The following is a 14,946-nucleotide window of genomic DNA, read 5'->3' on the forward strand; positions in this document are numbered from 1 at the left end:
GTGGAACTCTGTTCCGTTTGCCTGCTTCCCACCGGACTACAACTTGGATGTCTTCAAGTCCAACGTTAACAAATTCCTAATGAACCGCCCCCTTAAGTAAACGCTTCATCAAATCTCCACACTAACGTAATGTACTTGCAATAACCCTTATCCCTGAGTGGCTTCCGGGCCTTGATAAGTGGTGATCACTGTAAAAAAAAAAAAAAAAAAAAATTTGCTTTAGCACACACACACATGGAGTGAAGCACGTGCAAACATCACATAACTTTGATACGCATACATTTCCTGTGACCTTTGACATAGCCTTCCGTTTGCCTTGACTTTTCCCTCATTGTTTTTTTTGCTCGATACCAAGCAGTGCACACGTATAGACCCACACGCTTCATAAGCATGCACTCAAAGAGCAACAAACAGAAACGTGAGGTAATGCTTGCATATTTTTTGTATAAACATTGTTACCTGCAAGATGCTTACACGTAGAGCTAATACAATATGAACAATCCAAGACTGTTATATTTAAGCTATATATCGCTCGTGTTAAATATGAACTATAACCTCTATTTGCACAAGCTTCCACAGAGGTCAACACGTACGAGCCACTATCGCACGTTCTTACGTGCCTACCAAATTATGAAATGTATGAACTTTGTTTTAAATAAATAATGTAGTTTTATATATATATATATATATATATATATATATATATACACACGTTTTATTTTTTATTACCGTATCTTTCTGTTAAGTTACATTATTGTTTCGCCTACACGGCCGTTTTTTTGGCCGTCTGTAGCGTCCTCATCCTGTCTGTTGCCATTTCGCTTGTGTTGTCTACTAGTATCAAGTCATCATCAACGAATCTCTCCAGCCTATTAAGCACACGTAAAATTTAAGGCTACCTTAAGGTTTGGTAGTGGATAGAGTGGGGAAGAAGGTAGCCTTAAACTTGCAAATTTAATCTCAATTACTGTTTCTGTAAAAGTCTGAGGACGCTACAGACGGCCAAAAAAACGGCCGTGTAGCCGAAACAATAATGTAACTTAACAGAAAGATATGGTAATAAAAATAAAACGCATATTTGCTCTACAACAGTATTGAGCACTTTCCTCAGTTTTTATTAATTACCATCTCCACTAAATATATATATATATATATATATATATATATTTTTAAAATATAATTATCCACTGACACGTGTTTCGTCGTCCACGGCTCATCAGAGTGGCTGAATATTGTTATAATGGTTTTCCTTATTACTAAGTCGTGAACATGCTTTATATAGCTTCGCAACACATCTTGTCAGGATTTAATTTTTTGATGTCATTGAATAACCTAACACTCCTTCATAGATGAAATGAACTATAAATATATTGACCCTCTCACGTGACTGAGGGAGAAGGAAAAAAGACAGGAAGAGAATAAGAAAAGATGTCGAGTAACTCTTATGTTACATGTATTCCCTTGTAAATAAACCCATAACCCCGTGTTTCTGGCCGTATTCTTATTTAAAGTAAAGATATAACATTTTTATAATCAAAAATAAAATTATCTAAAAGAATTAGCAAAGTTAATCTCAATTAAACGTCATTGTCTAAACGGCACATCCTCCACCCCCAACATTTGCCGAGAGCAAGTTTAAAGGCTACCTTCTTCCCCACTCTATCCACTACCAAACCTTAACTTAAACCGTGTGCTTAGTAGGCTGGAGAGATTCGTTGATGATGACTTGATACTAGTGGACAACACAAGCGAAATGGCGACAGACAGGATGAAGTTGAAAGTCATTCATGAAATGTTAAACTTCAGGATGAAAATGAAAACAAATGTTTGATGAATTCTAAAATCCTCTTTTACTTTTCAGGAATATTTATTTTTCCATCCGTGCAATGAAAACAAAGGTCTGCTATATATTGTCGATCAAGACAGTTTGGAGATAAAAGGCAACACACAATTACAAGGTGAGTTTTAAAAGAATTTATTCTCGGACCTGCAGTTTAATATTACACTTTATTAATAAACTGGTTTTTGCAAGTTTATTTCTATTCGCTATTTAAGATGAAGTGGGTCAGGGGCATTACTTATTGCACGCCCCTCGTATTTTGTTCCCCAATATATCTAACCCAAGATAGAGATCATTTATAGTCATCCGCATACAGTACTATTTTGCTGTATCACAGCTCATCCGTGCGGCTAGACCAGCAACTACCTCAAGCCAGCATTAAAACTATATACAGGGTGGGCCAAAATAAGGGTCCTATTTTTAAAAATTCATAAATTCATGTAAGTTTTAAGAAGTGTTTTTCGGCCAAAATTTGTTTTGTTTATTTCAAAAAAATCTCGGAAGGGTCAGTCTACGCACACATAAAGTTTGGTATTTTGTGGAAGTTATTCAAATTTAAAGATAGGACCCTTATTTTGGCCCACCCTGTATATATATATATATATATATATATATATATAGTCATCCACATACAGTACCATTTTGTTGTATCACAACTTCTCAGTGCAGCTAGACAAACACTTTTCCCAGGTGTGGATCGAACCTACAACCATCGAATTGACAGCCGGAAAACTAATCAACTGAGAAAACTTGATATTTGGAATTTGGAGAATTATTATACTACACATATTTATACAGGTCTGGTTGAATACCAGTGCTAAATTCTGCATATTCTTTTTTGTCCATTTTCTTTTTCAATATGGCGGGCTACTTTCTCGTGTTTTCTGCGAGAGAGTAGAGGAATTCACCAAACGTACTTTCAACCCATATGGGCCGTCTAATATATAAATGTTAATTAATCATATCTAGTTTGGTATGGGAGAGGGTATACGTATACAGAATAATCATGAACTGTTTTGAAATAATCAAAACATTTAATATTCGTTTAGATTTATTATTTAGTATTCATGCAATATTTTCCTTTTGGAAAAGAAGTTGAGATAAAATTTTAAAATATATGAATTGTGGTATTGATCTTAACTTGAAAATAAGTTTTCCTAGCTGGAATAAGTATTTTCAGATAAAAACAAATAAGATAGAATAAAATATTCATCCCAAAAACGTAATTGAAGAAAAAAAAAATGGAAAAACTGGCTAGTCCAAATCAAGTATCGATATGTCAGATAAATTGCTATTTAAAAATCTGATGAAATCACTTTGTATGTTGGATTGTATTCAAGTGAAAATTGCAATACTTTGTCAATCTGCCATACAACATTTTCACTCTGAATAAATAATTGGTATATTTTTGTAAAAAAAAAAATTGTTTATATCTTTTTTTTTTTTTTTTTTTATCCAGATGTCTCTCCCGGTTCATCCGTACTTTTCAGTGATGGTCAAAATATTGGTCAGATTGCATCCACTAAAGATGTGAGTTACATTTTTTTTTTTTCTTTTTATATTTTACTAGCAAGGCTACCCGTCATTGCCCGGGCCATATAAAAAAAAAAGAAAATGAAATTGCCTTCGACTTCCTTGCTAAATGATTTCTGTTTTACTTTATTATTTTTACTGTGCAATAATTTATATCCATTTCAAAATAAAAATCCACTGATGTCGGCCCACTGCTACTAATTTGGAATAGGGGCATGTGAGTGAGAAAGAAAGTTTTAAGCCGTTGCGATTTAAAACAAAATATTTACATGCATTTAATAGTAATCTGATCTTTAAATCAACCCTCAGCTAAATCCAATGTTGAAAAAAATCCCTTTATTTGTTTGGGGCCAAGTAAATAATGCAAATTACAAAACAAAAAATATTAAAAAAAAAAAAAAAAAAAAAAAAATTCAACTCTAAATGCAAAAGCTTACTGAAATGTTTTCCAAAAAATGTTAAAAATAAAAATGTAGCGTCCGGTGTAAGGTGGTCGCGAACGCAAGAACAAATATTTCTCAATGTTCTAACACGTTCGGCTACGGTGACAGCCATAGCATGACGTTGCAAATTTATGTAGTTAATGTGTCCATGATGCGAAGCAGTTCACGTATGCGCAGATGCTGAAATCATTTAGAAAGAGACGATTTTATGTGATCCCCACCTCCCCACCAGATTCTGCGATTGTTAATTTAGAAGAAAATGAATATTTTCTTCTAAATTTCACATATGTGCCAGGGTCCCTGCCCTTTAAGACAGTACGAGAATATTTCTTATCCACTTTAGATTTCAAAAGTTCTAGCGAGACATACACACACATATACATACATACATACACGCACACTTACATACATCCACTTTAGATTTCAAAAGTTTTAGCGAGACACACACACACACACATACAAACATACACTACCGTACACTAACGTACTGTACTTGCAATAACCCTTATCCCTGAGTGGCTTCCAGGCCTTGATAAGTGGTGACCACCATGTAAAAAAAAAAAAAAAATACATACATTCACACGATTGTTAATTTCGAAAAAAATGAATATTTTCTTCCAAATTTCACATATGTTCCAGGGTCCCTGCCCTTTAAGACAGTACAAGAATATTTCTTATCCACTTTAGATTTCAAAAGTTTTAGCGAGACACGCACGCACATACATACATACATACATACATACATACTAACAGACATTTGCCCTTTATATAACAGAAGATATATAGTAGCAGAGCAAACTGACATTGCCTGGGATTGGATAACGACTATTAAGTTCTTTTTTACCCAGCTCATAACACCATATTTCATTTTTGGAGGTCACTAATGAGAGTGAGTAACTAAACTTGGAGTATATTATTTTTAATTGAAATCCATTGAGACGAGTATTATTTATTAATTTTTATTTATTGCGGACTATTATCCTCCTCTTTTCTTAGTTGTTTCATGACGTTTCGGCCAACTATTCCTCTGGCCTTCGTCAGGTGGTAACCACGACGGATAGGAACTCTGAATCTTCTGACTGCATTCACTGCAGTTTCCACCTTCCGTAGTTGTTTTCGTCTCACCACGTTTTTCGCTAAGTAAGCCTCTGGCCGGCTTTGGATAGGATTGAAACCGCAGTGAATGCAGTCAGGAGATTCAGAGTTCCTATCCGTCGTGGTTACCACCTGACGAAGGCCAGAGGAATAGTTGTCCGAAACGACGTGAAACAACTCATAAAAGATGAGGATAATAGTCCGCAATAAATAAAATTGATAAAAACTAATAATCTCCTGACTGCATTCACTGCAATTACTGCCTTCCATAGTTGTCGTCTCACCACATTTTTGGCCAAGTAAGCCTCTGGCCGGCTTTGGGTAGGATTGAAACCGCAGTGAATGCAGTTAGGAGATTCAGAGTTCCTATCCGTCGTGGTTACCACCTGACGAAGGCCAGAGGAATAGTTGCCCGAAACGACGTGAAACAACTCATAAAAGATGAGGATAATAGTCCGCAATAAATAAAAATTAAAAAAAACTAATAAATAATACTCATCTCAATGAATTCCAATTAAAATCATATATACCATTCGGTACAGACATAATAAACATGAATTTATAAGACCAAAAAATTCAACCTTGATTACTCTTCGGGGCCCATGGCGCAGTTGATAGAAATCTTGAATCTCTACGGTTCCAGGTGAGAATTTTCTGAAGATAGCGGTTTGTCTTTTATAAATAAATGTCAAAAGCATATTTCAAAATCAAATAGGTAAATTTTGTGTGTGTGTTTTTTTTTTTTTATCGTTACTAGGACAGCTTTGTTGTTCGTACGTATGACCCCTACCATTCTCCGATGACGTTGGTGAGTGAAGTCCCGCTTAAATTGGCCCGAAAATGTATGGATGTTTTTGGCCTATCTGGATTTGATCCTGACATCCACAGACATTCTATTAGTAAGTATTATTAATTTTTTATTTATTTTTTTTTTTTTCACTCTTGAAAAATCCTTCACAACATGATTGTGAAACGTTTATTTTTTTCCATTTGTCTTTTATCTTAGATTTATTTGATCTTGATTATTTATCATATATATGACAAAGGTCTATATTTCACATTTCAAGATGTTGACCATCTTACTGTCAATTTCTTTAAGTATGTTGAAATGCAAAATTCTTGATGGCACTTGTTGCATAGCACAGAATCATTCATGTAATTATTATGTCAATTTTTTTATTTATTTCATCCTTAACTTATCAGATGAAAACGAATACTTTTACTTTTTAAAAAAAAAAAAACTTATCAGATGAAAACGAATACTTTTACTTTTTAAAAAAAAAATAACTTATCAGATGAAAACGAATACTTTTACTTTTTTAAAAAAAAAATAACTTATCAGATGAAAACGAATACTTTTACTTTTAAAAAAAAAAATAACTTATCAGATGAAAACGAATACTTTTACTTTTTAAAAAAAAAATAACTTATCAGATGAAAACGAATACTTTTACTTTTTAAAAACAAAATAACTTATCAGATGAAAACGAATACTTTTACTTTTTAAAAAAAAAATAACTTATCAGATGAAAACGAATACTTTTACTTTTTAAAAAAAAAATAACTTATCAGATGAAAACGAATACTTTTACTTTTTAAAAACAAAATAACTTATCAGATGAAAACGAATACTTTTACTTTTTAAAAACAAAATAACTTATCAGATGAAAACGAATACTTTTACTTTTTAAAAAAAAAATAACTTATCAGATGAAAACGAATACTTTTACTTTCTAAAAAAAAAATAACTTATCAGATGAAAACGAATACTTTTACTTTTTAAAAAAAAAATAACTTATCAGATGAAAACGAATACTTTTACTTTAAAAAAAAAAATAACTTATCAGATGAAAACGAATACTTTTACTTTTTAAAAACAAAATAACTTATCAGATGAAAACGAATACTTTTACTTTTTAAAAAAAAAATAACTTATCAGATGAAAACGAATACTTTTACTTTAAAAAAAAAAAAAAAAAGAATATGTACATGAATAAAAAATCCGAAATTGAAAGAAGTTGCAATTATTTTTCAATTTGTTACACCATGTTTGAATTTTTATGTAGAGTCACGAACACTTAAGTTCACGTATTAATAAAGTGTCCAACTCTACCCTCGTGGGGAGGCAAGTAAATAACAATATTTCATCTCAAACATATCTTCAGAAGGCCAAAGTGTATATCAGCCGATATGTTGTGAAATTTACTTCTAAACCAGTACGAGTTACCGTTCTGTATGTGTATTGCAAGAAATAAGTTCCATTAATAAAAAAAAAAATATTGATTGTACTTGGAATGAGTATTCTAAAATCTGGTTCAAGTTAGGTTCAAACACCTGCACTTCTCCTTCCCTTTGTGTTATTGGATGTTTTTTTATTATTTTTTATATAGGCTCCAACTAACGAATACTTTAGATTATGTAGAGTCACGGATTAATAAAGTGCATTTGTATTAATATACATTACCATAAAAATAATTTTGTTTTTTTTTAAATTTTAATTAAGATGTATTGAAAACACTTTTTATGCTCTTTGTGTGTTTTTTTTTTAAATTTTTTTTTTTAAGGGTTATTGAAAACAATTTAAAAATCTTTTTAAACTACGGAGTGAAACTATAAAGTTGCTACCCCAAAGAAAACAACACTACAGCTTTATTTAAAAATTTTTATAGAAAAAATCAGTTCAGGTAACTTGATTATATAGTAGAGCTAACATCCATTAGATGAAGCCACCTTCGGCCTCAGTCATCGCCTCTGGTCCGGAACTGGGAGCGTGCCTTTTCCACAAGTGCCAATGGGAGCTTGGTGAATACTTGGTGGATGGCGGCGATCAGGCTGGCTTTGGTGTTGTGAGAGGTCATGTTGGTTGTTTTCTCGATGTATGACTAAACAAAGTAGTTCTGTGGGTTCAGGTTGGGGAGGAGGGGTGCCAGTGAGAGAAGAATACAAAGTTGTAGCACGCCTTCTGAAGCCAAATTTGAGTCTCTTTGAACTTGTGGGCTGGCGCCGAGTCCTGCTGCCACAACCAGGGTCTGTCAGCAGCCACCTGATTGCACCAGGGGATCACAACACTCTTCAGCACATCCAGGTAGATTTTGGTCTTGACTTTCAAGCCGTGAAGTGGTATGATATGGCCTTCACTTAAAACCATACCAAACATCATGACTGTGGCGGGAAACTTTGTTGAGCTGTGCCCTCAAGCGTTGAACGGTTCAGATTTGCATTTTGAGGGTGTTGGCAATGGTCCTGTTGTCGTAACTTGGAGAGAGCAGGTGTTGTAAAGCGGCTCATCTCTGATCTTGCTCGTTGAACATCGTGTGACTTTGACATGATAGAAGGCTCCTATCATTCTTGGGATTTGTACACAACTGACCAACTAGTGGATCGTCTGCAAAGAAAAAAGCAGTTTTCATTAAAGGAAACAGAATCATGTCATCTTTTCCAGAGAATGAAAGCTTTATATATATATATATATATATATATATATATATATATATATGGTTTTATCGAGCTTTTACATCTGGCTGAGTTAATTTTATAAATATTAATTCTTTAATATTTATAATATACTTTTTTTTTTTACCATCTTGGATCATTTTGGTAAATTTAATTGTAATTTTTATTTTATATATATATATATACCAGGAGATTCTGACCGATTTATTAAAACTGATTTAAAAAACCAAAACAAAAACGATATTTTGCGAAGATCATCTGTATTAAATGTTAAGTTTCATTAATGTTAAAATTTCCTTTAATTTTGTGGTGGTATGTTCCTTGCTAATGAAGTCAAAAATTACTTTGTGGCAGGGTTCAAATCCTTCGACCAATGTTGATCGTCATCTCATACACTGATGATTACATAAGCATAAAACACTAGTGCCTGTAGGTATTAAAATAATTATTTATAATATATGTGTGTGTATGGGAAAATAAGAAATTATGATGAAGAGTAGCATTCTTTGAAACTTCGTGGAATAAGGACTTTAAAAATTGTTTTTGGAATATTCCGTTGAATTATAAATTTAATTGTAATTTATAATTTACAGGTTTAAATTCTTTTATTTTCCCTATAATAATCTCTACTTTCTATTGTGTCTGTATTGAGATGTTTTATTTGGTTGATATTAATTCATTAATATATATATATATTAATTCATTAATATATATATATATATTAATATATTAATATATATTAAATTGAAGTTTACCTCTGATTATATCGGGTAAACATTTCTTTTCTGCTGTATTGATTGTTTCTTATATATATATATATATATATATATATATATATATTTGTCAAAAAGAATATATATATATATATATAGAGAGAGAGAGAGAGAGCAAGAGTATATAAAATATATCCTTTTTTAAAAAAAAACTAAGTAATTTTCATCTTCATCTCTATTCAAGGAAGATGAAGGTACTTGTTTGAGTTGCCTGATGAGATCTTTAGTTATTCATAGCTTACTGACCGAAACTGTCTGTGTTATGACCATATAAAATGTTAATTTCAATATTAATAAAAGTGTGTATATATATATATATGTTGAGAGAGATCCAGCAACAAGTTGAACTGCAGACCAGCTTAATGCGGGTACTGGTCTCCCGCTTTATGGTTTTTTAAATATGATTTGCTTCTCCTAGAAAGGTGATCCTGGATATGACCTAAAACTATATCCGATGGTGAGGCCCCAGCTTGCGGGCCTTGGGGAGTGTGGAGCCACCCTTTAATTGCCATTGTTCCCAGGTCCACTCTGACCCGGAGAGGTAGTACCTGTTAGGGTCCCAACTATGGGTTAAATAGAATCCGACTTAAAAAACAAATATACTCCATTAAAAAATCGTTCCACAAAATCACTAGATTCGGCATTAAATAACCTGAAAAAGGTTGATATGCCGTTAAACAAAAACAACCAACCAACCTAGAAAGGTTTTGAACCGAGAGAGAGACTTAGCTGTCGTACAAAGCTAAGACTCTGTAACATCATTTGTGTACAGATACTCCTTCAGGCATTTGTCTTTTAAAATGGTGCTGTGGCGATGGAAGTAATTTTTGGGCTCATGGACTTTAAGTGTCTGAGAGAGTGGCACTCGTCTGACAAACCAGGCTGATAAACCAGGCTTAATGACAAAAAAATTCAACTTGCCTCCTCCCTTGAGGCTCACATTCACAAATATCCGTGGGCTTAGAACTAATTTAGCTGATGTTGAAGCATTTCTCTTAACAAATACCCCGGATATCTTAGCACTAAGTGAGACTACCCTACACTCCTCCATCCCCTCTAACCACTTTAACATGCCTAGATATCTCCCATTCTGCCGCAAGGACTCTGACAGACACATGCACGGACTTGGAGTTTACATTCCCCCTGACTAGAGAAACAAACCTAGAAACAGATGATCAAGCCTTTATGTGCTTTAGACTAAACATGCAACACAATATTAGCTACTATTATTTTCTCTACCGCTCTCCCTCGACTCAGGACTGCACCATAATAAACAAAGTCTCTGACAGCATAGACACGACACTGTCCCTCGACACTAGTGCACAAATACATGTATTTGGTGACTTTAATGTTCACCACAAAAACTGGCTTGGATTCTCTACTTACACAGATGCAGCGGGCAGCACAACTCATAGCTTCACTATATCTCACTCCCTATCACAAATGGTTACGTTTCCAACCCGTTTCCCTGACCAGGAAGAACAACATGCATCACTTCTAGATCTGTTTTTGACCACAGTTCCCGATGACTGCATAATGAAGGCCCACAGCCCACTCGGGAACGCTGATCATGCAGTGATAATGGTTGAAATCGCCCTAAACTCTAGAGCCAAAACTGAAGAGCCAGTGCTCAAAACAACGAGATATTATAAAAAGCCTGACTGGGAAGCCATCAGGGAACTAATCAGAGATGCCCCATGGAGAAATATTTTCTCTCTCCCTGCTGAACAATGTGCAAACGAGACCACTGACTGGTTCAAAACTGCAATTGAAGCGCATGTTCCCATACGGAAATTTTATAGTAAGCCCCACTCTCCCCAATGGTTTACGTTGACTTGCGCAACTGCCATTGCTCAAAAGCAGCATGCATACCGTAGGTTTAACCGACATAAGTCCAGTTCAGACTGAAGTATATAGAAGCTAGAAATAACGTTAAGAAAGAAATAGCGACAGCTAAGAGAGAATTTACAGAAACCACTAAAAAGCACATCGAAGCACAAAAACTAGGAACTCTAGACTTCTGGAAAATCTACAGCAGTGTAGTAAATAATGGGCAATCAACAATTCCCCCACTAACCAACAATCACGAGGTTGTCTCTTCAGCAACTGACAAGGCTAACATGCTTGCCAGTCGGTTTGCCTCAAACTTCACACTGGACCCTTCCAACCACCCCCTACCTGACTTTCCTATGCGGACAGACGCCACGCTAGACGATCTGAAAATCACCCTTGCTCAGGTGCATGCTATCATAAAAAACCTTGACACTTGAAAAGCATGTGGATCCGATCTCATCCCAGCTGTGCTATTAAAAAAGTGCTCAGCCGAAGTAGCTCCAGTTCTCTCCAAACTCTACAACAAATACCTTAATGAATCTTGCTTTCCGAGCTGTTGGAAAACTGCTTCTGTTGTACCAGTATTCAAGAATTCTGGCGAAAGGACTGACCCATCAAATTATTGCCCCATTAGCCTCCTCCCACTTTTTGCCAAAATATTTGAGACCTTAACCATGCTCTAGTCCATCACCTTACAGATGCTAAAGTTCTGACTGACAAACAATATGGATTTAGATAAGCCCGTTCCACAGCAGACGTCCTAACTGTGATCTCTAAACGTATATACCATTCACTGGACAAAGCGGGAGAGGGCAGAGCGGTAGCTCTAGATATATCTAAGGCTTTTGACAGGGTATGGCATGAGGGTCTCCTCAGGAAAATTAGATCATACGGTATCACTGGTAGAATACTTAACATAATTAAATTCTTCTTAGATAAGAGAAAAATCCAGGTTGTCCTCTATGGTCGTACATCTAAACAATACGATATAAATGCGGGGGTTCCCCAGGGTTCTATCCTTGGACCTCTATTGTTCCTGATATTCATAAATGACCTCCCCGACAAAATTGCCTCTGAGATGGGTATATATGCTGATGACACTACACTCTATGGCAGACACGACAGGAAGACGAATGAACACATTTCTAAAGAAATGGCAGAAACACTAGAGGAAGACCTCCAATCTGTGGTGGAATGGGGAAAAAAGTGGTTGGTCGCATTCAATGCAGCCAAGACTAAACTAGTTTCATTCAATAATTACAAGAAACCCTCTCTACCACCTATAGCAATGGCCAACGACTCTTTATCTGAGAGTACATCTTTCAAACTCCTTGGCCTAACGTTCACAGGAAACATGAGTTGAAACAATTACATTGAAGGCATTGCCAGGGCCGCTGCAAGAAAGGTGGGCTCTCTCTACCGTGCTAGAAAACTACTAACACCCGAAAGTATCCTGAACCTCTATAAGGCCACCATTCGCCCATGTATGGTGTATTGCTGTCACATCTGGGCTGGTGCATCTGCTACTAGTCTCTCGCTCCTTGACAAGGTTCAAAAGAGTCGCAAACCTGATAGGCCCTGAACTGGCATCTAAGCTTCAGCCTCTGTCCCATCGACGAAATGTTGCATCCCTCTGCCTTTTCTACAAGTATTTTAGTGGTGAATGCTCTGACGAACTGCAATCACTTGTGCCCCCACGACGTGAGCACCCTCGACAAACCCGACAGGCTGCTAAATCCCACCCCCACACTGTAGAGATCCCTAGATGTAAAAGATCTTTTTACTCCAATAGTTTCTTCCCTAGAACTGCTAGACTCTGGAATTCCATTCCAGGTCCCTGCTTCCCCAACAGTACTGGACGTGCAGAAGTTCAAGTGTAACGTGAACCGACATCTTGCTGCCCAAATCCCTACATAGTACCCCAGTAGTTGTTGCCCTTGATAGTAGTCTCCTACACCAAAGTGGCAATTTGCCTTGTTTGGGGTGAAAATGTAATAAAAAAAAAGACGTTGCAATCGTCATATATATATATATATATATATATATATATATACATTTAAAGGAGATTGGAACAATAGTCTAAAGAGCAGAGTGTATTTTAATGTAATAGTGAAATTACTAATTTAATTAAAATACAGGGAAAGAAAAAGTGCTCGTTGTAATTTAGATATATAATAAGCTCGATAGGTAAATATCCTAGAGCTAATTTAATATTTAGTAATGTGATTGATAATTTAAAAATCAAATTATAATTAAATTAAAAATCCGTTTCATAAGAAGGAACAACAACAAAATCAATAATTTGTACGATCGTTCTGGAAAACAGTGTTTTTATTGTGGTAGACATCAAGTTACGGACAATAATTTTTACATAAAGTGTTTTTAACAAAGTTTCCTCATCAGCAAATATTGGGAAAGGTTTTTATTATATGTAAAAGACACCATAAATAAACCTAGCATTAAAAGTAAGGCAGATGTATCTGGTTTGTGAATTTGATTGATTCATTCATTGACACTTGACTGGGCATCTCAACAAGCAGAATTTGTGCTTTTTAGCTCAGGATCAGTCCCATATATATATATATATATATATATATATATATATATATATATATATATATATACACTTTTCAAAAAGTATAGATTGTCTTACAATACACATTGTTATGAAAAAAATAGCAATCAAAAACAAAAATATTACAAATAAATGTTATCAAAGGAAAGATCAGTTGCTCTTCTACCTGTCCGCAAAAGTTTTTGGTGGGTTTACTCATTTTAAGACCTTTATATGGTTCGAAAAACAAATACTGTCTAGCGTGACATGGGAATAAGAAAAATGGCCAGGAATTAAGTTTCGATAAGGACTTAAAAATAAATAGAGATGCTGTTTGAAACCCACCCAACAAATATTACCATGACATTTATTGGGTGGGTTTCAAACAGTATTTTGTTTTAATTAATTTTTTTTAAGTCATTATTTAGATGTTGATATGCAGCCATTTTTTTTTTTGTTTGCGCATAAAATTTGGCACTATTTGATTTTGGAATTGAATAAATGTTTTAAAATGAGTTAAAACTGCTAAAACCTTTTCAACTTAAGTAGAAGAGTATAAATATAGAGAGCGAGAGTATATATACATATATATATATACTGTGTAAGCAAAAACAAGACTTCAAAACAAGGTGTTGGTGGCAACAAAAAGTGTATTTCAATTTACGTTACATAATGCTTGAAATGTCGAACTGGACATGGGAGGTATTAGGTTCTGGGTTTGGTATCAGGGGGGGGAATCACTTGTGTGTGTTGTGTGTGTGTTGTGTTGTGTGTGTGTGTGTGTGTGAGTGTGTGTGTGTGTGTGTTGTTGTGGTGTGTGTGTGTGTGTGTGGTTGTGTGTGTGTGGTTGTGTGTGTGTGTTGTGTGTGTGAGTTGTGTGTGTGTGTTGTGTGGTGTGGGAGTGTGTGAGTGTGTGTGTTGTGTGTGTGTGTGTTGTGTGTGGGTCACACGAGTGTGTTGTGGGTGGTTGATTGTGTGTGAGTGTGTGTTGTGTGTGGGTGTTTGTGAGTGTTTGTGGGGTGTGTTGTAGTGTGTGTGTTGTGGGTGTGTTGTGTGTGGTTTGTGTTGTGGGTGTGTGTGTTGTGGGTGTGTGTTGTGGTGTGTGTTGTGTGTGTGTGTGTGTGTTGGGGTGTGTGTTGTGGGTGTAGTGTGTGTGTGTGTGTGGGGTGTTGTGTGTGTGTGTGTGTGTGTGTGTGTTGTGTGTGTGTGTTGTGGGTGTGTTGTGGGTGTGTGTGTGTGTGGTGTGTGTGTAGTGTTGTCGGTGTGTGTGTGTGTGTGTTGTGGGTGTGTTGTTGTGTGTGTAGTGGGTGTGTTGTGTGGTTTGGTGTGGTGGGTGTGTGTGTGTGTGTGTTGTGGGTGTGTTGTGTGTGTGTTCGTGTGTGGGTTGTGTGTGTGTGTGTTGTGGGTGTGTTTCGTGTGTGT

At 35.4% G+C, this 14,946-nt stretch overlaps 1 protein-coding gene across 1 annotated transcript in view; it reads left to right on the forward strand.

Moving 5' to 3' along the window:
• LOC145259046 (E3 ubiquitin-protein ligase MYCBP2-like) overlaps positions 1 to 14,946 on the forward strand; it is a 563,294-nt gene that overhangs the window by 132,183 nt on the left and 416,165 nt on the right. The window contains exons 9-11 of the mRNA XM_080116672.1: positions 1,862 to 1,958; positions 3,300 to 3,370; positions 5,669 to 5,810. Coding sequence (XP_079972798.1) covers positions 1,862 to 1,958; positions 3,300 to 3,370; positions 5,669 to 5,810 — 310 coding nt within the window. The remainder of the gene's footprint in view (positions 1 to 1,861; positions 1,959 to 3,299; positions 3,371 to 5,668; positions 5,811 to 14,946) is intronic.

The sequence above is a fragment of the Euprymna scolopes genome, chromosome 34 (assembly GCF_053919585.1).
Source record: "Euprymna scolopes isolate OS-2025 chromosome 34, ASM5391958v1, whole genome shotgun sequence".
In the NCBI taxonomy this organism is placed as follows: domain Eukaryota; kingdom Metazoa; phylum Mollusca; class Cephalopoda; order Sepiida; family Sepiolidae; genus Euprymna; species Euprymna scolopes.